The following is a 26,266-nucleotide window of genomic DNA, read 5'->3' on the forward strand; positions in this document are numbered from 1 at the left end:
GGGTTCGAGCCCTGGTCCGGGAAGATTCCACATGCCTCAGAGCAACTAAGCCCGTGGGCCACAACTACTGAGCCTGCGCTCTTCTAGAGCCCGCGAGCCACAACTACTGAGCCCGTGTGCCGCAACTACTGAAGCCCATGCTCCTAGAGCCTGTGCTCCACAAGAGAAGCCACCACAATGAGAAGCCCGCGTACAGCAACAAAGAGTAGACTCCGCTCGCCGCAACTAGAGAAAGCCCGCGTGCAGCAACAAAGACCCAATACAGCCAAAGATAAATAAATAAATTTATTTTTTTTAAAAAACAGCTGCACTGATTACCAACAAGCAATGTCTAAACTGGGCGTGAGCAAACTTTGGCCCACCGGCCAAATCCAGCCTGTCACTTGTTTATGTACAACCCACGTACAGTCCACGAGCTAAGACAGTTTTTACATTTTTAGTGGTTGAAGAAATCAAGAGCATATTTTGTGATATATGAAAATTATATGAAATTCAAAATTCAGTGCCCAGAAATAAAGTTTTATTAGAACACAACCATGCTCAGTCGTTTCCTTATTGTCTACGGCTGCATCTGTGCTGCAGCAGCAGGACTAAGTAGCTGCAGCAGAGATTAGATGGCCCCAAAGCTTGGAATATTTACTCTCTGATCCTTTACAGAAAATGTTTGCCCATCCCTGTTCTAAACTATTGATAAATGTGATGTCTGAGCCTTCGGTCAAGTACAAAGTTCTGGGTAATAAGTCCTATGGAGGCCCAGCCTCAGCAGCGAGCTCCCTCCCACCACCCCAGGTTTAGCAGGAGAACCACACAGGGCAAGTGGCCAACGTATGCTGCCTGTCAACTTGATCCCTCCTCTGCAGAAGCCAAGGCCACTGTGCTAGGCTTGGCCTGTTTTTTTAGTTAATATTTATCAGCAATCCTACGAAAAGCACACCCATTTTACAAATGAAGAACCAAACCTAAGAGAGGTTAAACATCAGGCCCAAACTACAGACTGAATCCAGATCTGTCTGGCACCAAAGTTCTTTGCTCATTCCCCAGCGGTTTTCAAATTGTGTTCCGGTCAGCTGAGGGGCCTCATGGGCACAGGAAACCCAGAGGGTGGGGCCCCAGGCCTTCCACATCTTTTCTACTAAGACCACTCCACTTACATTTTTATATATTGTGTCCATATAATTTGTTCGAAGAAGAGAATTTGCTGCTAAAAAATTTAGTCTGTAGATCAGTGTTCCTCTTCAAAACAAAAGCTAATTTTGGTGCCACTTATTACTACCATCTTTGGCAAATCTGTCACAAGACTGGAAATCTTAATTTCCTCAGCTGCCAGTGGCAATGAAAGCCCTGCCTCCCTGCATGCAGACCGCCACTCACCAAGATCAAACAAGAATGGATATGAAGCAATGTGTAAACTAGAGGACTACAGAAACATAATACAGAATTACCATCCCCTCACTAAAGGGCAGGGAGGGGAGCAAGTAGGGAATTAACATTTGCTGTTGACCAAAGAAAAATCAAATGTGCAAGTAAAATGTAAAAAAAAAAAAAAACCAAATAAAAGTAAATAAGTAAAAAACATGATACATCGTGGAAGTATCATAAACTTTGAAATGTAACACATCTAAAAATTCCCCAATTAACAGCTACACAGCCATGGGCTATGGCTTAAATCTCTTTGAGCCTGGGTTTCCTCACCTGCAAATGGGATGAAATAAAATGATACTGAATACTTGCTCAGTGCTTTATACAGGGCCTGGCACCTAATGAGTCAGTGTTCAATACATGTTAGCTCTCTTTTTATGGGGACCTCCCATTTGTTACTGTGAAATGAAGACCCACCTGCCAGAATTAACAAATGGGTTCCCTGTAACATAACAAAATAATAGAATTAAGGAGCTAGAAGCATCTTTACCTTAGATGCTTCTATGAGCCACATGACAGCACAAAGCTGTGCGAGCACAGGCTGAAGGTACTCTAAAGGAACAATGAAAGATACTAATAACAGAAGATACACGGGCAGTCAGTCCCCTGTTGAAATGCTCTACTAATTCAATAAGGATATTTATTGAGTGTTTTAAGAGCCTTCTATGGCTCCATAAAATGACAGATTTACATTTAATATCCACTTGACCAAACCTATTAAACTTGTAAGAGGCACTCTCCTGCTGAGGATCAGATATCTAGCTTCTTAAGTATTAATTTTTCATATGGCTTTGGCAAGGCAAAGGCAAGAAAACCTAGTGAAATTCTGAACAAAGTTTTTTTTCCTTTATCCATAGGAAAAAAGTCACAATACAGTAGTCTCTCTATTTCAAGAAGGCTGAAGATGAGTTTGTTTTAATTTGTCCCTTTACCAAATTCTTACTGGGCTTTATTTTGTAAAAGGATTCAAGAACATGAAGAGGTAGAACAGTGTCCTTGTTCTCACAGGACTGTGTCGGTCATCCAACCTGTTTACCATAACCTAACCGGCAGTGGTAAAGTACTATCACAAAGTAGGAAAAATGTGCCTTGGGGGTTCGGTGGGCATTAATTAAGTCTGTACCCAAATAATTGCATCAGGCAAGACTTCATGGAGGGGGGGAACATCTGAAGTAGGATTTAAAGGATGAACTGTATTTAAACAGAGACAACACCATAAGTAAAAAACTCAGAAATAAAACCTGTATTTGATTTCAAAGCTACATTATCCCGCCCCATAATGTGCCTGAAACACAGACTACCTTACACAGTGCAAAAGGAAAAAGACTAGTGCCAGATCATGGAAGGCCTGGAGTAACCACTAAAGTGTCTTCAGCAGATAAAAGCTAAGTAGAGTCTGAGACTAAGTGAAATCAGAGTCGTGCCTTTAAATGCGTGATTATACAGAACTTGCTGAAATTATTTTCTGGTGGCACCAAAGTTTCTAACATAAGACCGTAAGTCATCTGTTGTATTCCCCTGCCTCTCTAAGTCAACCTTAAATCAGCTCAGTATAATGGTATACAGCTAATGCTACTAAAAAAATAAAAATATCTGATCTATAACTGAAACGCACAACTATATTGTCCGCCAACTACAAAGCCTTTTGCCTTATCTTATACTTGACTAGTTGGTTTCATTCTAAATCACTGCCATGGTTGTCTGTTAAAGAACAATGGGTTGAGGAGACATATCAAGCTTTTTAAAGTAACTCACCAAATGGTAGCTAGGGCTGGTTGTGGGGAGACTGTCTGTTGCTTGGTGGTACTAACCACCAGAGCAAGGAGATCCTACTAACTACTTGGCCGCCCTAAGTAATTCTAGACAGGTGAATTTTCTAATTTTGAAAATTGCTAATAAAGGAAATTCTCTAATTTTCCTTGTATAAATAGTCCCAGTGATTAATAGTCTTTAGTCATATAATTCTTTTTGATGGGCATATTAGAGCTCTCATTACAATACAAATCAACAGCCTGTATACATAGTATTAGGCCAATCTACTAGAAAGTCAAGCCGTGAAGTTATGATCCATCCATTTACAAAATACTTAATAAGCAATTGGGTCAATAGTGGACTACAAACTGTTCTAACAGCCTAAAAACACAGCAACCCCAAACTGAGCAAAAAGAGGCAAAGCTGGGGGAAGAAGTCAAACTCTGGCATAAAAGACAGGATGTGCCAAGAAACTAGGTACCAAAGAGGGAAGAAGAGGAAAGACAGCCACACTGTCCATTCTTCTGACTGAAGTCACTCAGCTATCCACAGAGCCACAGCAACCCTGTAGACTCAGAGGTGGGACGTTAAGTGATAAAAGCTCCCACAGTTTCCACAATGAAGCGTGACACTCCCAAGAACCAAAAATCAAACCCAACGTAGGCAGAAGAGCCCTTAAAGGAAAAAGAAGAAAGTTGGGCCCAGAGATGAGAAGAGCTTTTCTAGATTACATGAGAAGTTAAAGGTAGAGGTTAGTAAACAACATCAACCAATAAGACACTGTTGACCTACGAAGTTCTTGAAAATTTAATCCTTACAACCACCTTACAGAAGTATGCACTTGGGCTTCCCTGGTGGCGCAGTGGTTGAGAGTCCGCCTGCCGATGCAGGGGACACGGGTTTGTGCCCCGGTCTGGGAAGATCCCACATGCCGCGGAGCGGCTGGGCCCGTGAGCCATGGCCGCTGAGCCTGTGCATCCGGAGCCTGTGCTCCACAACGGGAGAGGCCACAACAGCGAGAGGCCTGTGTACCACACACACAAAAAAGAAGTACGCACTATTATCCTCACTTTCACAGATGAGAAAACTGAGCCTTAGAGAAGTTAAATAATTTGCTCACAATCTTCATAATACTTCCCCAACTCCCTTGATCAGAACCTTATGGAAATGTTCATGTAGATGTGTTAAATGAGTTCAAATGATTAGAGGCAATTAGGAAAGATTTCATAAAGCAGGTTAAGCTGTGGCCAGGGATCTTGAAGGATATTTAGGACTCTGCTGGAAAAAGGAGGAACATTTCAAGCAAAAGGCACTAGGAAGAAATCAATATCCAGCAGAGGCAGTTGAAGGACTAGAAGGAGACAGACACAGCAAAAGAAATATGTGGGTAGGGTGATAATGAACAAGATGGTTACAGAGAGCCTTGAGTGTCTGGTTCAGTTTGAACCAGGTTCTGTTCAAGTCATAGAAGTCTCAAAAATAACTCCCTCTTTATATTTATGCTGCCAAGACCCGTAATGAATTAGGTAAATAAACTTACACAGATGTCATTTCCCTCACACAGACATATTTTTCTTGGAAATATAGCAAAGCTATGTTCCTTCACTAGAAATTTCAAATCTATACATATAACTCATTTCACATGGTGAATAACTAAGAATCAAAAAGAAAATGAGGGGCTTCCCTGGTGGCACAGTGATTAAGAATCCACCTGCCAATGCAGGGGACACGGGTTTGAGTCCTGGTCCGGGAAGATCCCACATGCTGCGAAGCAACTAAGCCTGTGTGCCACAACTACTGAGCCTGCACTCTAGAGCCCGCGAGCCACAACTACTGAGCCCGTGTGCCACAACTACTGAAACCCACCCGCCTAGAGCCCGTGCTCTACAACAAGAGAAGCCCACACACCGCAAGGAAGAGTAGCCCCCGCTCGCCACAACTAGAGAAAGCCCACGCGCAGCAACAAAGACCCAAAGCAGCCAAAAATAAATAAATTAAATAAATAAATTTTTTAAAAAAGAAAAAGAGAAAATAGACTTAAATCAGAGACTGTGAGAACTAAACATTTCCTTATAAAGCTTCCCTAAGGCCTCTTTCTGATAAAATAAACAAGAAAAATGATTTACTGATCCTAATACATGCCAAGAAATTTACATGTTATCTCTAATCCTACAACCTTTCAGAGTAGATACTATTCCTATTTTATAGAAATTGAGGCACAGAGAAGGCTCAAGGCAAAACTTCCCAAAGTCATATAGCCTGCAATGGCAGAGCTGATATTTAAACCAAAAGTCAGGGTGTGTGTGTGTGTGTGCGCGCGCGCGCGTATGTGTGTGTGTGTATGCGTGTTCACGCATGCACGCACGCGCACACCTACAGAGGAATTTCCATGAAAGCCAATGAACCTGGCTTGATCCCTTACCATATCACATCCCTTAGGACATGCAGAAAGCAGCATAATTTCTCTTCACTACCTTAAGGGCTTTCTTGCCCAAACATGCCTGCCACTAAGGATGTGGAAAAGGCTGTGTCCGCCAAACACAAAGCCACTATAAGCCTGCCAATCTTCCTTGGAGCAATCACCAGGTCTGAAAAGTGATAATCAAATGCCTGTTTTCACAGTCTCTTTCATATGATAGTTACTCAGAGTTTATCCAAACTTAGCACATAAGGATGAAAACACAGTTTTGTTTTGTTTTATTGGGGGAAGGAAGATATGCCTTACAAAATCGCATAACTGAGAAAACATATTTGCAAATTGTAAACATGACAAAGAACTTGTATCCAGAATATATAAAGACCTCTTACAATTCAATAATAAGAGGACAAACGAACCAAATATTTGTATAACTAAATAAAACCAAATAAAAAGTGGGCAAAAGACTTGAACAGATATCTCAACAAAGAAGATATATGACTAGCTAATAAGCACTTGAAAAGGTACTCCACATGGTTAACTATTAGGGAAATGCAAATTAAAACCACAATGAAATACCAATATATACTCAGTATAATCAAAGAGGTGGATAAAACCAAGCCACTTTGGAAAACAGTTTTGCAGTTTCTTAAAAAGTTAAGCATAATACATTTTATATTTTCTTCTATCACATATCTATACTGAAATTTTTATAAGGTTTAGTCAAATATTTACCTATAGTTTATTTTCCTTTCAAATTGGATTTAATCCTTTAATTTTCTAGGTATTATTTTGATTTGCAATAGAAAGATAATGGTTTACTTGAGTAGTTTTCAAAAATAATTTCCATTACAACTGTTCAGCGACCCCCTCCAAAAAAAAGTTAAGCATAAATTTACCATAAAACCCAGCAATTCTGCTCCTAGAAATCTACCCAAGAGAAATGAAAACATATATCCATATAAACATATATGGATATAAAACATATATGAAACATATATCATATAACATATATCATATTATCATATAAAACATATACAAAGACTTGTGAGTGCTCATAACAGCATTACTCATAATAGCCAAACTGGAAATAATACAAATATCTATCAACTGGTAAATGGATGAACAAAATGTGGTACATCCATGCAACAGAATACTATTCAGCAATTAAAAGTAATGATATGGTGATACATACTACAACATGGATGAACCTCAAAAACATTATGAAAAATGAAAGACGTCATACACAAAACACTACATACATATTATTTGATTCTATTTACATGAAATGTCCAGAGAAGATAATTTTATAGAGTCAGAAAGCAGATCAGTGGTTGTCTGGGGCTGGGGAGGACGTAAGGACTGACTGCAACAGAATTCAAGAGAATTTAGGGGGATGACAAAAATGTTCTAAAACTGGACTGTGGTGATGGTGACACAACCCTATAAATTTAATAAAATCCCTGAATAAGTACTCTTACACTGAGTGAACTTTATGGTATGGATATTATATCTCAATAGTGCTTTTTAAAAAGTAATTATTAAATATATATTTTTTCTATATATTTGTATGCATATATTTAAATAACTCCAGGGGAAACAAAAATGTATATAAGTGAATGTAATCATAATATTATGATTCCTCTATATTCAGTCATAATAATGTAGATATTATGTAAACATAAATCAGTAACGAACATTGATTTAACCATTTTTTGGTTAAATCAATGAGAAATCAGCAATTTTATAGACACTCCTTCCTTCTCATCTCTTAACAGCAGGGAGCCAAAGGATAGAGCCTCAAATTGATAAATCAAAAAATAACAGAATAAGCATGTTATTTAGGTACATGGCTGTAAGCAGCAAAATAAATAAAACGGTCTTTCCTAGGAGGGAAAAGCTTCTGAACTATCGACAGGATGGAATGATCTAAAATGCAACACTAAGTCTGAAGCCGATTAATGGTTTGGGAAAAGTGCTGATGCTGCAGCATCTACCAGCCCTTCATCCACTAGAGGGTGTAAGGCAACACCACAGAAGGACCTGAACCTCTGATGGGTGACCCGATGTCAGATACTGAAGAGACGCAACCATGGGAATAAATCTTGCATAAAGGCCGAAAGTGAGGTTCTAGATAACCTAGTAGGAAGAAAAGAGAGCGATTTCATACTTTTTGTTATTTAAAAGCAAAGCAGAAGCATTTTTAGTTAAAAAAAAAGGGGGCCAGTAAAAAAAATTACTATGGATTGTGAGATATAAGAGAGGTATGAAACATTTTACTTCTGAACCTATTATTTTAATCCAGTCTCCAACTGGGAGAGGGGAGTGGGATAAAATCTCTCACTTAACAATTAAGTACTAGCTGGAACTGATATTAAACACAGCGAATGATAAGGCTGTTGCCTAGACAGTTCTAAGGTTGCCTTTTGCGGGGGTGGGGAGGGGTGAGGGGGCAGCTCTAAAAATTCCTTCTTTATAGCAACCACAATGTTGTTTTTAAAAATGTACAATAGGTCATGTCGCTCCCTGCTTAAAACCTTTTAAAAGCTTCACACTAAACTGAGAAAAATTTTCATTTATTCATCCAACAAATACTTATTGATCTCCTCCTACATGCCAGGCTCTGCTCTAAGCAAAGTCACAGCTTACACAGAACTTATATTTTAGTGGGAGAGACAGACAATAAAGTACACACACTAGATAATTTCAGATAATGATGAGAGAGCTGAAGATAAGACTGAATGGTGAGGGTATGTATGTGTATAACTTTAGATTGGTGTGGTCAGGGAAGCTTCTCTGAGGAGTAAACTTTGTCCCTGTGACCTGAATGAGAAGGTGAAGATCTGGGTCAAGAGCACTGCAGATCTAAGGTAGAGGAGACAGCGATTCCACAGACCTGAAGCTGAGATCAAGCTCAACGAGTTCAAAAATGGAAAGAACGCCCAGTGAGGCTGAAGCTGGTGGTAAGAGGGGGGAGGAGATGAATTACAGAGGTAGATAGTAAGCACACATAGAAATACTCCTAAATCCATACAATGGGCTATATTCCACCAAAAAAAGAAATAAAGTACTGACACATGCTACAGCAGGGATGAACCCTGAAAACATATGCCTGAAAAAAGCCCGTCACAAAAGACCAGATATTGTATGATTCTGTTTTTATGAAATGTCCAGAATAGGCAAATCCACAGAGATGGAAAGTAGATTAGAGGTTGCTCAGGGCTGGGGTCGGGGGAATGGTGAAGTGATGACTAAAGGCTACGTATGGGTTTTCTTTAAGGTGGCATTTTTAAGGACGACAATTATTAGAATTTTGTTTTTCAAAACTACAGTCTGGGGCTTCCCTGGTGGCGCAGTGGTTGAGAGTCCGCCTGCCGATGCAGGGGACGCGGGTTCGTGCCCTGGTCCGGGAGGATCCCACATGCAGCGGAGCGGCTGGGCCCGTGAGCCATGGCCGCTGAGCCTGCGCGTCCGGAGCCTGCGCTCCGCAACGGGAGAGGCCACAACAGTGAGAGGCCCGCGTACCGCAAAAAGAAGAAAAAAACAAAAAAACTACAGTCTGCAATCCATTAGTCGGTTCAGAAAATCAATTTTGGTCAATCAATTGTTGGTCACAATCAACAGGTTGGTTTTTTTTTAATGGAATGGAAGAGAATGGAAAATATCACAGTGCTTAAAACATAGTAAGGGTAAGTATTATTTGGTAAGACTCATTTAACTCTAAGTTACATTTACGTGTGTGTGCACGCACACTGGGTCATAATGCAAAAGGTATTACTTACTAGAGGTTGCCATCTTTTTTTTAAGCTTGAAATCACTGAGCTAGAATTTGAACACCCTCTCTATGTCCTCCATTCCAAATCTCCTCAAGGAAAGAAAAGTAGCCATCATTTCTTTGCCACCAAACCAAATGAGTATGACAGAAAATGCATTTGCTATTGCCCATGGCTCCCAATTAAAATAAGTAAAACCCCTGAAAGTTCATTTGCAAAAAACTGGACAGAAATAAAGTCCATTCCAGGGATAACAAGATAACTAGTTAGAAAAAGGGAAAGTAAAAATTCTCAAGAAGAAAGAAAATACTTTGGGGAAAAAAATCTCTTAGGTCATTTAAAATTTATACTCTAAATTAAAAGTAAGGCTGCTACTCCAAATTTAAATCCCTAATTATCCAAGTCACACCTGTCAACTTAAACATCTCCTTTGATATTTCCATTCTGGGGGAATCACTTGAGCATGTCCATATAATAGTTTTCAACAGACTTTTAGAAAAGTGAAGGAAAAAACTTTTTAAGGAGCCACTGACTAGTATTTAAAAAATCAGAGTCTAATACTGTGATGTTAATCTTCTTTACATTAAAGATGCAAAATTATAAAAGGAAGGTTTATTTCATTCCTCATGGGCATGTTTTACTTGACATTCCCAGGAAAGCAGTGTTCTCTAATCTAAACAGCAAATCATAATCATAGTCCACAGTGCTGCTGGCAAGCCAAATAAGTAAATTAATAAAATACAAAAAAGATAAACTGTAGACCATAAGCTACTTTTACAAACAAAATAGGAAGTAAACTTGATAGAAATAAGTTATGCAAGGGACCTCCAGTTCATGTGAAGACTTTCCAAGCTGTTAAATTCTCCGAAGATTCCATAGTATCTTATCTTGCCACACGAGGAAGAGAACATCTCCATTCAAAGAGGAGAGAACACTGACAGAAGAACACAAGAGGGAAATACAAGACATGGAGGCTGAGAATCCAGGACTCAAGTCTAACTGTGCCACTAACTCTGTGACATGGGGAAATTCATTTAAAAATCTCTGGTTTGGTTTTCTTAGCTACCAAATAGGGATAATAAAGCGTGACCTTCCTAGCAGAGCTACTGTGAAGATCAAAACTGAATATACCGATACATGGAAGCATACTGTAAGCTGCAAAATTCCTCACCGACATTAGTTTTCATAATTTACTAACATTCCTGGTTCCATAGCTGATGCAACACCTGAACCCAACCAAGAGTCTGTGCTCTCATCTCCAATGTGAATGGCAACGCTTCATGTCCACAGGTCAAGTGTGGGAAATGCACCGTGCCATAATCCCAAACCCGATCACTCCAATTAAGGGAACACTCACTGTATTTCTTTAACCATAGCTAGGATGACCATACATCCCATTCATCAAGGTTTGCCTAGGAATGTTTCCACATTAGCATCCTTTTTCTCTCTCAAAAGTGCCCCAACTTGAATGGTAAACTACACAGTCACCTTAATTACAGCAGACATAAGCTGTGGCACCAAGAGGTGACAGACAAGGGGCTAGCCTTAGGACTCCCACTGTACTTTCCAGGAGCCCCCTGAAAGCCATTCCAAATAAACGAACAATATGAGCAGAAACAGTAAGTTTGCTATGCAGAACTAAGGCCCCTTCTAATCAGATTGCTGCTCCCAGGTCCCTCCTGAATAAAAACTCTGGAGCTAATGCACACAAATATTCTCTCATTTAGAGAACATTACAAACCCACAAACTATTCCACCCTTAACCAACACTTGGGAACTGCATCATAAGCATGTGCACATACACATAAATCACAAAGAGATGGTCAGCTAGGAATCTAAACCACTACATTGTGTCATCAACCTAAAATCCTACATGGCCTTAGATAAAGCATTCAGCCTTTCTGAGCTGGTTTGCACTTCTGCTAATCTGCAACAATGTTTGTCTCCTCCACTTGCACGGAGAGACCACATTGGCAAGCACAGTGACGTGCTTGGAGTGTTTTATAAAAGCAATGGATTGCCATCCCATAAAGCCTGTTAACTAGGAAAGAAGGCTGATGTGACCTTGCATAAAAAAGCAAAACCTCTACAAGGTGACAGGTGGTTTCTTTTCCCCCTCCTTTCCTTCACAGGTTTTTAAAAAATCTTTTATTTACTTTATTTTATTGATTTATTTTTTTGCTGTGTTGGGTCTTCGTTGCTGCGCACGGGCTTTCTAGTTGCGGCAAGCGGGGGCTACTCTTCATTGTGGTGCACAGGCTTCTCACTGCGGTGGCTTCTCTTGTTGCAGAGCACAGGCTCTAGGTGCACGGGCTTCAGTAGTTGTGGCACGTGGGCTCAGTAGTTGTGGCTTGCAGGCTCTAGAGCGCAGGCTCAGTAGTTGTGGCGCACGGGCTTAGTTGCTCCGCGGCATGTGGGATCTTTCCAGACAACGGCTTAAACTCATGTCCCCTGCATTGGCAGGCAGATTCTTAACCACTGTACCACCAGGGAAGCCCCTTTCACAGGTTTTTAATTCAAATGTGTTACCAGGGGTGTATGTAACAGGATGAAAAGGGTCACCGTAACAGTAAAATACTGGCCCACTTAGTGCTAAGGAACTTTGTTGTTATAATTCTTAACCAGGGTCATGGACTCCTAGATTCATAAGTTCAATGTCAAGGGATCTATGAAGCCCCCAAATGATAAATAAGTAGAGTGAGTAAGCAGGCATACTGCACATGACCCCATTTTCCCTTTGTGAGTCGAGTCCCCAGTATAGAGGCCCCTCAACAAATAGAGGACAAATTTCAGTGCTTATTCAGCTGCTAACCTGTACTGTTACCTTGGATAAGTCACTTTAATCTCTGTGTGCCTGTTTTCTTATCCTTCCAAAGGAAATACTTGCCTTATCCATTCAAGAGGTGGTGGTGAGGATGGGATGAGAAAATATTTGATGAAAGCTCTCTGCACTGGACAAAATATTATCATTTTTATCTCTTTTAAAATCACCATTAGATGCTGATAGAAATTCTATCTGGGGATGGTTCCTATCTATTTAGAAAAAAATCATAAAAGAATAAGGAAAAGCAAATAAAGATTCACACGATTAAAATTCACCTTCACCCCACTCTCTGGTTCCTGGATTTGCTGAGCCAGACCACTCTGGGAAGATGTAAAGATCACAAGCTCAGTTTCTGCCCAACCTGGGCTGCTCAGTGACCAGTGTTTTACACTGATAAGTGCCTCCCAGATCTCAAAGTATGAAGTGAGAGCTCACGAGGTTAGGCACATTAATTAGCAGGACTCATTTGGATGCTGTATTCATCAAATGCAACAAGCAGCTAATCAATATTCGCCTGTTTGCACTATGCTACGGTCTCTAATTCAAAGATCCAGACAGAAAAACAAAGCCCAAGAAAATAAACTAAAATAAACCTGTCACCATCAGAATGTGCCTCTATGTAAATTAAGCAGCTATAAAGCACAGCAAAAGGGTCTGCCTAGGCCTACAGCAGAGACAGTATGAGTAATGTGCAGGCTACAGAAGTGGGTCTGGATGCAAAAGAAAGGAAAAATAAAGTAGTTCCAAGCAGAGCCTACTTTTTGTGCTTTAACAAATTCCTCTTAATTCCTTTTGCTTAATTCCTTATTGATCTGTAATCCCCAGAGGAAGAACACAGCATTATACAGTACTTTTTCAGATTCTTTGAAACTCAGTTAAGTCTATTCCCATACTTAACTTTGATTAGTTTTACCTTCCTATATCTAAAATAAGCCTGTATCCAAAATAAGCAATATTTTATAAGTAAATATTTGCATGAGTATACAAAACTAGACTCAGAGACTACCATGATCCCTTATGTTTTAAAGGGTCCCAGGTAGAAAGTACACGATGAAATAGAAAACATCACTTGTTTTAAAGCAGCCCATAGGATTGTAGTTTTTGACCTTGGCTACACAAATCACCTGTAGGAATTTCTAAATATTTGAATGGCTAAGCCCAATCTTAGACTAAATCAGAATTGTTGGGGGCTAGATCTCCAGGCGACAGTATTTTTTCTGATATATGGCCAGGATATAGAAATACTATCAAAGGACATAAATTTCATAGCTTACAGAGGGCAGAGCCAAAGCAGAAAGAAATAAAAGAAAGACCCTCTATATTCTCTTTAGGTTTGGGGTAAATGACCGTATCTTTCACCAAGAGCTTCCATAGGACAATCTTCAATTCCGACAATGATGATCCCACTGGGAGATGAACACAGAGATGAGCAGCATTTTCTCCCCCCCCCCTTTTCTCCATACCCTACCTGGGACCAGTCTGATGCCAACACAACACCAAAAGTACCAGAACTGGGCAAATACTGTCAATCTGGAAGGCCCTCAAATAGGTGACTATTGATTATGGGGCCATCCTGGTTTTTTAAGATCAGCTTCGGGGTTTTGATGAGATTTAATTAAGTTCTGGAAAGGGGAGCTATGTCAACCCTTTGGTTTAGCACTCTGATGACATATCCCTTGGACAAGCCTAATAATGGTGGCTTTTTTTGGACAACCCTATAAGGAATGGTGGATAGACATTCAAAGACATAAATGACGGCTAGAAATTGAGAGATGTTTCTAGGAGCTACCATTTTAAATCTCCTGAAGAAGATCAATATCCCCAAATAGCAAAGAGGCTAGGTGTCTTAAGCCACACCATTTCTCTGAGGCAGCCTAACCTGTTCTACCCTAACTCTGTGTCAGCCTCACCTGCTCCAAATAGCAAAAGGATAGGGAAAGCATTTTACACACTCACCTAAACCATACCGAAGATGTCCTGGCAGGAAACAGTTTTGCTCTAACCCACAATAAAGCCTGAGCTTTTTCCAATCATCCTCCCTATCTAACAAAGAAAGGCAGCAGAAACTTCCCTCTCTCAAGAAAGCCTTCCCTGATTAAAACCATAAGGCTGAATTCCCCCAGGGAGGAGAATGGAATTTTCTTGTTGCAGATTATTGCAGGGACTCAAAAAAATCTGTGCAGGCAGGGGCTAAGTGGCTGGAAATAAAGAGACACGTCCAACATTTAGAATTATGAGACATCAAGAAAACCAGGTTAAAAAATTATCATACAGTCTGGGGAAGACAAAACGAAAGCAATTACGACTGTACCTGAGTGACTTTCCCCCTATAATATCCACCATTTCAATAACGTGATTACAATATTTTTAGAGTTAAGAAATATATTTTATTATATCTCTAAATGTAAATTCATTGCTGAAATTAACCATATCACTCTCCAAAATAAATAACTTCAGGAAATGCTCTCTATCATAGCATCCTTAGATAAAACACACACACACACACACACACACACACACACTCACACACACACATACACACACATTATCTGAGTTATAAACAGCTTATACCAACCTGGCTGTCCCGTGCTGGGAATCCATGATAACCTGGGGTCAGAGGCTCGTTCTAAGACAAAGGAAAGAAAAGAAAACCGTAAGACAAAAGGTGTTGAGAATAATCAAAATCATCCAGAATGATCAAACATAAATTCCTGCACCAGTTCCTAAGGTGTTCTACCTAACTATATACATCTCTCAGTTTAGCACGTACGATATCAAAAAAACAAAAACACATAAAAGACAGTATTTGCTTAGGAGCACTATTCATAAGCACCATGTTGCTCCTTGTACAGCTAAATCTGTTTCCTTCTCAGTGTATCTCAAACAGAGCGCTACTGGGATTTGGGACAGATCAATTCCTAACTTCACACCGTGGAACTCTAGTATGCCCGGGCCTTAACTTCTAAAAGCCAGTAGGCTTTCAGTGTCCTGAACGCTAGGACAACCAAAAACTTCCACACATTTCCAGAAGTCCCCTTGTTAGGAAGGAGACAGTACCACCCCTACTGAGAACTGTCTCTTGACCTGGAAAAGTTTTAGTCCCTCCCCTCTATCAATCCGCTTTCCTTCAGTTCTTTTAAACCTAGATGAAAGTCTACCTCTGTTCCGGACTTCCTCTACCATCCTACATCATCCTATGAACTCAAGTGACTCCTAATATGTGTAATAAGTTAAAATTTACTGGGTTATTTGTACAATTTACTTTTCATATTATTTATAGTTTAATACATCTTCTTTTTATAAAGGTGTTTCATACTGAGTGTCTCATCCTCACATTGACCATTAAATCAAGATTCTTGAGGGCAAGAATGATAGTGAATAAAAGCTATGCAAACCCTAACTTAATACAATGTCATACAATATGAGCACCCACTTATGGCTTACTTGACTCATTCAATTATTCAGTCAACATATATTGAACACCTAATATTTTCAAAGCACTGTTTAGATGACTGACAGAGTAAGTCAGTAAAACAAGTCCCTTGCCTTCAAAGGAACTTTTAAGTGGGAGGAGATACATGTGCACACAAAGGTGTATATGAGAACATAGTGCTTTCAGAGTTTTTCCAAGGTGCTCAACACAGCTATCTGAAAGATATGCATCCTCTTATTCCATTCCTACTAGCAGAACAGTAAATTGAGAAGAATTTTCATTGATAGGATCTTCGTTTATGACGAGAGTAAACCTGCCACCTGATGGTACATCTGCTTTGATTATATCCATATCTTTGATCATCGGAAGTCCACACTCCTTTCAAAAACATGAAAAGCCAGGTGTCAACTTAAGCTCCCTGCACAGACCCCATGTCTTGTTCATCATGGTTTCCCCACAACCTAGCACAGTGTCTAACACATGGTGGACATTCAGAAGAATGTGCAAATAAATAAATGAGGTTCAATAACCAGAAATTATTAGGCATTCAGTTGCTGACTCAATCATAGACAATCCAAGTTCTCCTTTTTTTCCCTAAATCTCTATTTTGGACATTTATAAATTAAGTCTTCCTAAAGAGAGTACACCAAAGGTAACTGCTTTTAAAAATTATAGATGCCAAAATGATCCCGAGAAAGAACAAAGTTGAAGGACTCACATTACAAAGCTACAGTAATCAAGACAGTGTAATACTGCCTAAGAACAGACGTACAGACCAATGAAGTACAACTGAGAGTCCAGAAATAAACCCTTGCAGTTACAATCAACTGGGTTTTTAAAAGGGTGCCAAGAAAAGCAATGTTAGAAAGAATAGCCTTTTCAACAAATGGTGCTGGGACAACTGGATATCCCATGTCAAAGAATAAAGTTGGAACTCTATTTTACACCATATACAAAATTAACTCAAGATAGATCACAGACCTAAAATCATAAAACTCTTAGAAGAAAACAAAGGATTAAATCTTCATGACCTTTGGTTAGGCAACGGTTTCTTCAATATGACTACAAAGACACAAATGACGAAAAATAGATAAATGGACTTCATCAAAATTTAAAACTTTTGTGCTACAAAGGACACCATCAATTCTGGGGATCTAATGGTACACAGAGTGATTATAGTTAACAATACTGAATGATATACTTGAAAGTTGCTAAGAGAGTAGATTGTAAATGTTCTCACCACAAAAAATAAATGGTAATTATGTGACATGATGCAGGTATTAGTTAAAGCTAGGGTGGGAATCTTTCTGCAACATATAAGTGTATCAAACCAACAAGTTGTACACATTAAACTTACACAATGTTAATGCCAATTATGTCTCAATAAAGCTGGGGAGGAAAAGACACCATCAAGAAAGTGAGAAGACAACTAACAGAAAGGGAGAAACTATTTGCAAATCCTTTGTCCAATAAGGGACTTGGAGTCAGAATACAAAAGAACTCTTAGAAAGACAACCCACATTTTCAAGTGGGCAAAAGTTGCGAACAGGAAGTTCCCCAAACAGGATATATAAATATACAAATGGCCAATAAACACATAAAAAGATACTCAACACTGCTGGTCATTAGGAAAACGCAAATCAAAACCACAATGAGATAACACTTCACACCCACTAGGATGGCTATAATCAAGAAGTCAGACAATAAGTGATAACAATGTGGAGAGACTGGAATCTCATCCATTGCTGTTGGGACTATAAAATGGCGCAGGCACTTTGGAAATAGTTTGGAAGTCCCTCAAAAAAAGAGTTAAAAAAAGAGTTACCATGTGACCCAGCAATTCCACACTAGGTATAACCAAGAAAGCTGGAAACATATATCCACACAAAGCCTTGTACACAAATGTTCATAGCAGAATTATTTCATAATAGCCAAAAAGTTGAAATAATCCAAATGTCCATCAATTGATAAGTGGATAAGCGAAGTATTGTATATCTATAACTGAATATTATTTGGCAATAAAAGGAATGAAGTGCTGATACAACAAGATGAATTTTAAAAACATCATGCTAAGTGGAAAAAGCCAGAGACAATAGGCCACAAATTATATGATTCCATTTATGTGAGATATTCAGAAGGGGCAAATCCATGGGAAAAGAAAGCAGATTAGTAGTTCCAGGGACTAAAGGGAATGACTGCCAGTGGGAACTGGGTTTTACCTTTGGTGATGAAAATGTTCTGGAATTAGTGATGAGGGACTCACGACTCTGATTTTGCTTAAAACCACAAAACACTAAAAACCACTAAAAACACTTTGAAAGCGCAAGATTTATGGTCTGTGAATTATAGGTCAATAAACCTGTTATTTAAAAATAATAATAATAGGCAATGTTGGCTGGCTATTTTCATACAAATTTTTACAGGGGAGACACATGCAGCTTAGACCATAACAAAAAGAACAGGGCTCCTTCCGAAATCCCCACGTGCCTTGTTTGTTCTGGAGTCTACACGTTTACTTCAATACCATTCTCTACAGATTTTAACAATGATGATGATAAATGTGATAATAACCACTAGATACTGAGCAACCGATCGGGCATGGTTTCAGGATGGAGGGGAGGAGTAAGAGAAAGTGGCAAAGAGAAGGAGATAATAAAACACAGATAATACGTGTAAAAGTCAAACTTTCAACCCAGGTCTGTTGGACTCCAAAGCCCGTGTTCCTCCCACTTTATCAAATTCTCTAATAACCATTCCATATTATTCCTTTACAGTAAATTTCAAGATTGTCTGAGGAAGGAATTATAGGATGAAGAAAGTCATCAAAAACACACAAAAGCATCACGAACAAAGATTTGTCACTCCCAGAGACTATCCCATGTATAAACTATATTCTTGAGTTCAACAATGCAGAAAACTTTTTGTAAGGAAAAATAAAAAGTACATTCCTACAAGCAAGTATTGTCAAAAACTTTAACAGCAAAGACAGATATAACAGGTACACAGAGATGTGCCAGAGGAAACGGACTTCCTCCTTCACCTGCTTAGCAAAAGTAGTCCTCCTTTCTTCCCCATCTCTCACCTGAGGCTACCTGGAACTCTTCAGCACTCAGACACGTACCACCTCTCTGAAAGTGGACTATACTTAACGACAAAGGTTTGCTTTCGTTTTTAATTTTACCACGTATATATATCTGTCCCTTCAAAATGCATGTACTTTGCATGTTTTTGAATTTTATAGAAATGAATCCTATTGTATAGCAATTTCCTTTTTTCTCATATTATGAGATTTATCTCCACTTATGCATGCCACTGTATTTCACTAATTTTGACTACTGCTTAATATTCTATTTTATGACTATGTCACAATTTATTTACCCCTCTTGTTTTCCTGTGAATAGATATTTAAATTGTTTCAAGTTATACTCACAAACCACTACTGCCTGTGAACATTCTTTTAGAGTTGAGGTATCACTTTCCACCCATAGACTGACAAAAATGAAAATGAAAATATGACAAATTGGTAGGAAGAAGAGTAAATAGGTATCGTCACGTCTAATAGTAGGAAATAAGCATATTCGGACTACTCTTTTGGAAAGCAATTTGACAATAATTATTAAAATATTAAATACTCAACCTTCTTGTAATTTCATATCTCTGATCTCTTTATCTACTCTAGAGAATCACCTGAACTTGTGCTCAAAGAAGCATGTGCAAAGATTTTTCAATGCAGTGCTGTTTGCAACACTGAAAAACTGAAAAGCACCTCAATAATAGTGAAATACTGTTATCAACTATTGTTGATATTGTTGACTATTCAACATGCTCTGTTAAAATGCAAGTGTTTTAAAAGGTAAAATCTCAATGAACTATCTCAAGTCATATTAAATGACAGCAAAACAGTCGGTATGCTATTCCTTTAAATCACAATACAAAAAGAGGTATTTCTACATGCATATAAAAAAGTAAATAAATGCACAGGGAAGATCCAGAAGGATATACAACAAACTTCTAACAGTGGTTCCTTCTAGGGAGAAGAATAAGATCTGTGGAAGGTCGAGAGGGCATGCTTTATCTGAATTATTTGAATTTACAGAATGTAAAGTTCATGTATTACTTAGAGCATAAAAAAGAGCCAAAGAAGTCACTACTACCAGTGTTTTATAATGTACAAAACACCTTCACATAATCTTATTTAGTTCTCACGATGCAGAAAATAGGTTTGATAACCCTCATTTTACAGATGACAAAGCTGAATTTCAGAAAGATTAAATGATTTTCTCAAGGCCAAATAGCTAATGATAGTGGCTGAGCTGCCTTCAGACTTAGGTCTTTTAACTCTATACCCAGTACTTCTGTTACTTCATGACAACTAGTACAAACCAGTACCAGTCCTGGTAGAGATTACTATGGCTGTGTAAAAACATGCAGATCCGAGTTTTTAATCATTTTTTAAAATTTTTATTTCATATTGGAATATAGTTGATTAACAATGTTGTATTAGTTTCAGGTGTACAGCAAAGTGATTCAGTTATACATAAGTAGCTGAAATTTAAAGCAGACATGGAATTACAAGGCAAGCTAATGGAACAGATGGGACAGCAATCAGAGGTGTTAAACTCCAAAGAGGAAAGGCAGCTATACTGCTATAAGCAAGAGTTATTGACCTAGTAAGACTGAAAGACTTAGAAACTGACTGCCAAGGCACAGAAGCTGCTCAAAAATAAAAAGAATATATAAGAAATAAAATACCAACCATAAGAATTTTACTACAGAGATAGCAATGAAACCTGTTTAGAAGCTTCTGGTAAGTGAATGTGTGAAAGAGTAACAGACGGATCCTTAAGTAACTGGCAAATACAGCAACTGTGATGGATCATGCACGTACAACGGACACTGAAGAAGTGAAGAAAAATATTACCTGACATTTGTATTCTTCACTAGCTGCTTAGAAGCTCCCATTGCACCTGTGTTTGAAAAATCCATTTAAGCAGAAGAATCTTCATTCATTCAGTAAAAGTGGATTGAACAACTGCTCTATGACAAGTACAGTGCTGGTATCCCTGCCCTTGAGGACCTGTGAATCGTAATAATTATAAAATAATGTGATTGATACCATAACTAACAACTATAAGAAGAACGACAGGACTCCAGAAGATCTTTTGGAAAAGTGTGTATGGGATTTGGGGGTGGGGGGAGAGTTGAGTGGGTAATAGCCTCTAACCTCTTATTGGAGGACAAGACCTCCACACTGTGATGGACTGATGTATGCTGAAAAGACACAATGGATTTTAAAGCCACTTTTCTAAATGCATTCTGAAAATCATCAACATCATTTCTAAATGATTATTTAGATATACATAACAGGCCTATATATTTGCCCATTCCAAATGAAAATTACCCAGAATACCGCACCTGGGAGGTATAATAGAAAAGAACTGCTTCCTTAAGCATTTAATAAATACAGTTAAAAGAGAGGTACTAAGAGGACTTAACAACACTGAAAATCAAAAAAGCCCTGCTTTCAGTACAGAAATATAGCAGTGATATAAGATACTAGCAGGACTTCCTGGGCGGCACAGCGGTTAAGAATCCGCCTGCCACTCACTGCAGGGGACATAGGTTCGATCCCTGGTCCGGAAAGATCCCACATGCCGCGGAGCAACTAAGCCCATGAGCCACAACGACTAAGCCTGCACTCCACAGCCCACGAGCCACAACTACTGAGTCCACGTGCCACAACTACTGAAGCCCGAGCGCCTAGAGCCCGTGCTCCACAACAAGAGAAGCCCGCACACAGCAATGAAGAGTAGCTCCCACTCACTGCAACGAGAGAAAGGCCGCGTGCAGCAACAAAGACCCAACACAGCCAAAAATAAAATTAATTAATTTTAAAAAATAACATACTAGTTATAAGTCCTAAGCGATATCAATAAAACACTAACTCAGGAGCCTAGGGAAGGCACCACTCTGCCATCTCCCTTGGTTTCACCTACTTAACAGGTCATGTGTTCAGCGTCCAGAGATTTATTACAAGAGTATTTCTTACTGGCTTCCATCAATGATGAGGGTTGTCTAGGAGCAGGTGCAGAAAACTGGAAGTGCACAAGGAAGTTACACCAAGCAATTAGAAAAAAAAAATTAACCCACCCTATTGTTTTTCTTTTGTGTCTAACAAAATCAAACCCACTTCACAAAATGGAAGGGGAAGAAAAATACTGAGAATGGAACGAAATAAACACCATGCAATTTAGGGAGAGGAAAGTAAAAGGAAGCAAAGGAAAGTAAGAATGAAGCTGTCCTCTAACAAACAAAGCTTGGGCAATGGTACAAGCCCAAATTTTTCACTGACTTACTCCCAACTGAAAATTAATTTCACATTACCTTACATTTAGCAATGGAGGGAAAGACTGTTTAGACCATAATGGCTGGCGGCGGGTGGGGGGGGGGGGAGCAAATTAAAAAAAAAAAAAAGCAAAAGCAAATTCCCAGGGTATTTCATTACCTTGTTTTGCAGCCCAAGTTACTGTTTTTCAAGTAGTAAGCCTACCTTTGAACAGGGACATGGAAAGGAACACCACAGGAACTGAAGATGTACCTAAGTTCCCATGCTATTACGTACAAAAACAAATCCTAGCAACAAGTAGGGTCAGGAAGAGAGACTGCTTAGCAACCACAGGACATCATTCCGCGTCCAAACCATACAGGGTTCAAGGTGCCCAAAGATAAGAGGGCTTAACAAGGGATATAAATCTGGTAGTATCTAACAACACAGGCCAAACAGAAGGTACAATGGGTAACTGGGAGACTAAATTTTCACACTACAATAGAATAAAATAAAACACAGGGTAATCCGTCCCACCTCCCCATCAAGAAAACTGACAGACAGTAGCTCTTTGTTACACTCACCACTTCCACCCCAAATACCCCATCTTTTTTCTAAGAGACAGCTCATTTTGGGGGTGCTTTATCTCAGCCCTAAGGATAGTTGCTGTTATAAATTAACTTTATACTAATGATATATTATCATCTATCAATCATATTATTACTTTATTTTATATCTATTGTATTACATCTGCTATTCCTTAGAGTTCTCTTTACTTCTTAAAAGCCAATCCCTTATTAATTCAATCTGCTGTTATAGCAAACAATTCTTTATGTTAAATTCCTTGTCTAAATTACGTATAGTCTCTTTGTCCTGACTGGACCCAGACTGGTACAGATGAACTGAAACAAAATGCTAATAGCCACTTATTTCACACAGGAGAGTCATTATGCTTCATGTTTTCTATGCATTATCACTTTGTATTCTCACTAAAACTCTGTAATATATCTCTCAATATTAAAGAAAACTGAGGCTCAGAAAATGATGCAATTTGTCTACAATAATGCAAATCCAGGTTGGTCTGATACTCAAGTCCCTGCTGGTTCCCTACTATAGCATTTATTTTTCTTCACAGAACCTAGCAACACTTTTTAAAGAACTAAACATCTATGTACCGGAAAAGAATGAACAAAGCAGTCCTAGCTGCTATACTTAGAAAGGGCAGTTTGCTGGTTGGCCTTGACTGGTACCTGGCAACTTAATATCAGGAGGGTTCTATTCCCAGAACTGGTAAGAGTGGCTCACTGTGCCTAAACTGTGCAAACAGTACAGTTTATGCCGAACACTGCTTTCCTCCTGGGAGTCTAGAATTTGAGCATGTGCGAGGCAGAGGGTACCTATGTGAACAACCCTTCCCAGCCGTGCCCCAAAAAGAAAAATTTCAGCGCTGTCTAATGAGCTTCCCTGGTAGACAACACTGCCACCACTGGCTGAAGGAAGTAAGCACATCCTGTGTGACTCAACTGCAAGAGAACTCTAGGAAGCTGGAGGCTGATTTCTTCTGGACTTCACCCCATGCAATTTTTCCCTTGGTGATTTTGCTTTGTATCCTTTCACTGTTATAAATCATAGCCATCAGTGTGTCTATACAATGAATTCCGTAAATCCTAGCAAATCACTGGAGCTGGGGTAGTCTTGGGGATGCCCCCCCAATACAGCTTATGACATGCCAAATATTTTATTAAATGCAGAGGATACAAAGATGAATAGGGCCTTTGCCCTCAAGGAATTTTACAGTCTATTTAAATTTCCCTTCTTTCACTTCTCTGTTCTTCACTTCTTAGTCTGTTTGCCACTTAAAATAGATTAGATACATCTCCCTAAGCTAAATTTCATTCTTGGCGCTGAAATGATGCTAAATATTTAATAAGTCCATCAGGCAAAATCTGAGATACAAAGCTCTAATAAACTTGAAGGCCACACATATTTTCTCTTTACTTTCCCCATCATATTGTGTTCCTCATTAAAAATAAACTGACCAACTCTTGTACAGTGCTGGTAGGAATATAAAATGGTGCAGCTACTAAAGAAAATAGTCTGGCAGTTCCTCAAAAAGTTAAATATCGAACTACCTCACGGCCCAGCAATTCCACTGCTAGGTATGTGCCCCAAGGAATTAAAAACAAGTACTCATATAAGTACTTGTACACACTACGCAAAATAGCTGAGATGTGGAAATAACACAAATGTCCATCAATGAACAAATAAGTAAATAATTGTATACACATACAAAGGAACATTATTCAGGTTTAAAAAGGAACAAAGTGCTGATACACACTACAACATGAATGAACCTTGAAAACATGATGGTACATGAAAAAAGCCAGACACAAAAGGTCTCATATTGTATAATTCCATTTATATGAAATACCAAGAATAAGTAAATTCATAGAGGCAGAAAGCAGATGGAAGGAAGGGGAAATGGAGCATGACTGCTTAATGGAGGTTGACTGCTTAATAGGTATGGGGTGATAAACATTTTTGGAACTAGATAGGGGTGGTGTCTGCACAATACTTTGAATGTACTAAATACCACCAAATTGTTCACTTCTAAAAGACTAATTATACGTTATGTGAATTTCATCCCAATAAAAACATTTTTTGAAAAGCAATGCAGTATACAATATGGTGATAACGATGTTATATGAATGGGTACTTGTAGCTTGACATAAAATCATTAGTGACTACAACAGATACGGATTCAAAAAAGTGCCACATCTCAATATATACCCTGGAAAACTATTTGAAGACTCAGTGGTTCTAAGCAATGATACAGATACTGATGCCGTAGAGTATGTATAAATTTTCTTCCCAAAACCATAGAAAATAAAATGTTTCTAAATTATTATATAAGACTTTGAATACGCATGTATGCATAAATAAAATCAGTATTTTAAAGACATTTGCCTATTTCATCAACATCCCTAAAAATTTATATATTTAGGTTGGCTTGTCCTTTCAATGGAAAAACAACTTAAAGCCTTATATACAGAGTTTCCTCATATTCAGGCATTTATAGCACATATACATAACTTTTTTTTCTTAAGTCTAAAAGGATGTATCCCAAAATGTTTAGTAATTATGTCTTGGTGTTGAGTTTGGGTTTATAGAGTGACATACATTTTTTTTTTCTTTTGCCTATCTGTATTTTCTAATTTTTCAACAACGAATACATATTGTTTTCAATTAACCATCAAAAATTAGGAATAATAACAGTACCTTCTCAAGGATGCTGTGAAGATTAAATGAGATAATACACATAAAGCCCTTAAAACTGTATTCAGGATATTATAAGTATGCAATAAATATGAGGTAATAGGGGTATTATTATGTTTCTGTTTTTGTAAATATTTTGCAGGACACATATCTTTCATTACCTCTGGCAAAAGCATTCACCTTAATCCAGGCCTGGGTCATCTGAGTCAAGCCTAAATAACTGAATAATAGCTTCTTAGCTGGTCCAGCAGTCTCCATCCACCTCTTACCAATTTTCTTACCAGGCCAGGGTAATTCATCAAACACCACTCATATCACTCCCATGCTAATGGCCCTCCATTACGTACATGATCAAGTTCCAAACACTCTAAATCTGGCCTCACCTGGTCATTCCCTTTTTCTCCCCATTTATTTATTCCTTCAACATATATTTACTGAAGGACATTCATGCGTCTGGCAATATGGCAGAAATAGAAAGACAAATAAGTTACTGATTCTTTTCTTAAGGAACTCATAGTCTAGTAAGAGAGACAGGCATGTAAACAAGCACAACATGAATCATGCAATAAAATGTAAATATAAGGTCCAGAGGGAACAAGTATACAAAGTTGATAATGGAGTGAGAAAGGCATGAAGAAATTCCAAATACGGGAAGTCATGGGAGGCGAGATCTGGATGGGGTTTGAAGGATGACTGCAAATAGCTAATTTCCTGATCTCAACTTTACTCAATTTACTTCGCACCTTAGGGCATTCTCCCACATCAATTCAACTTTAGTAAAATCTAGCAAAGTGCTACCTGCCTTCACAATGCAATTCCTGTAACTCTGGCTCACTGTATTTTCAAACTGAGTCAAGACCCATTCACGACTGATTTAATTTAAGAGATCTCAACCATTATTAAAAAATAAAAATAATGAGAGCAGCAGCTCTCAAACTTTCGGGTCTTAGAATCCCTTTACCCTCTTAAAAATTACTGGAGATCCCAAAGAACTTTTGTTTATGGGAGTTAATAAGGATTAGTTTCTGCCTATTAGAAACTGAAACTG

At 38.7% G+C, this 26,266-nt stretch overlaps 1 protein-coding gene across 29 annotated transcripts in view; it reads right to left on the reverse strand.

Annotated features, from left to right (window-relative positions):
* Positions 1–26,266, reverse strand: part of RBFOX2 (RNA binding fox-1 homolog 2) — a 262,010-nt gene that overhangs the window by 171,750 nt on the left and 63,994 nt on the right. For all 29 annotated transcript variants that reach the window (XR_010835919.1, XR_010835920.1, XM_067010086.1 and 26 more), the window contains one exon: positions 14,760–14,810. Coding sequence is in view for 26 of the 29 variants with exons in the window: in XM_067010086.1 (XP_066866187.1) it covers positions 14,760–14,810 (51 nt within the window). In the remaining 3 variants the exon portion in view is untranslated. The remainder of the gene's footprint in view (positions 1–14,759; positions 14,811–26,266) is intronic.

The sequence above is a fragment of the Kogia breviceps genome, chromosome 12 (genome assembly GCF_026419965.1).
Source record: "Kogia breviceps isolate mKogBre1 chromosome 12, mKogBre1 haplotype 1, whole genome shotgun sequence".
Taxonomy (NCBI): Eukaryota; Metazoa; Chordata; class Mammalia; order Artiodactyla; family Physeteridae; genus Kogia; species Kogia breviceps.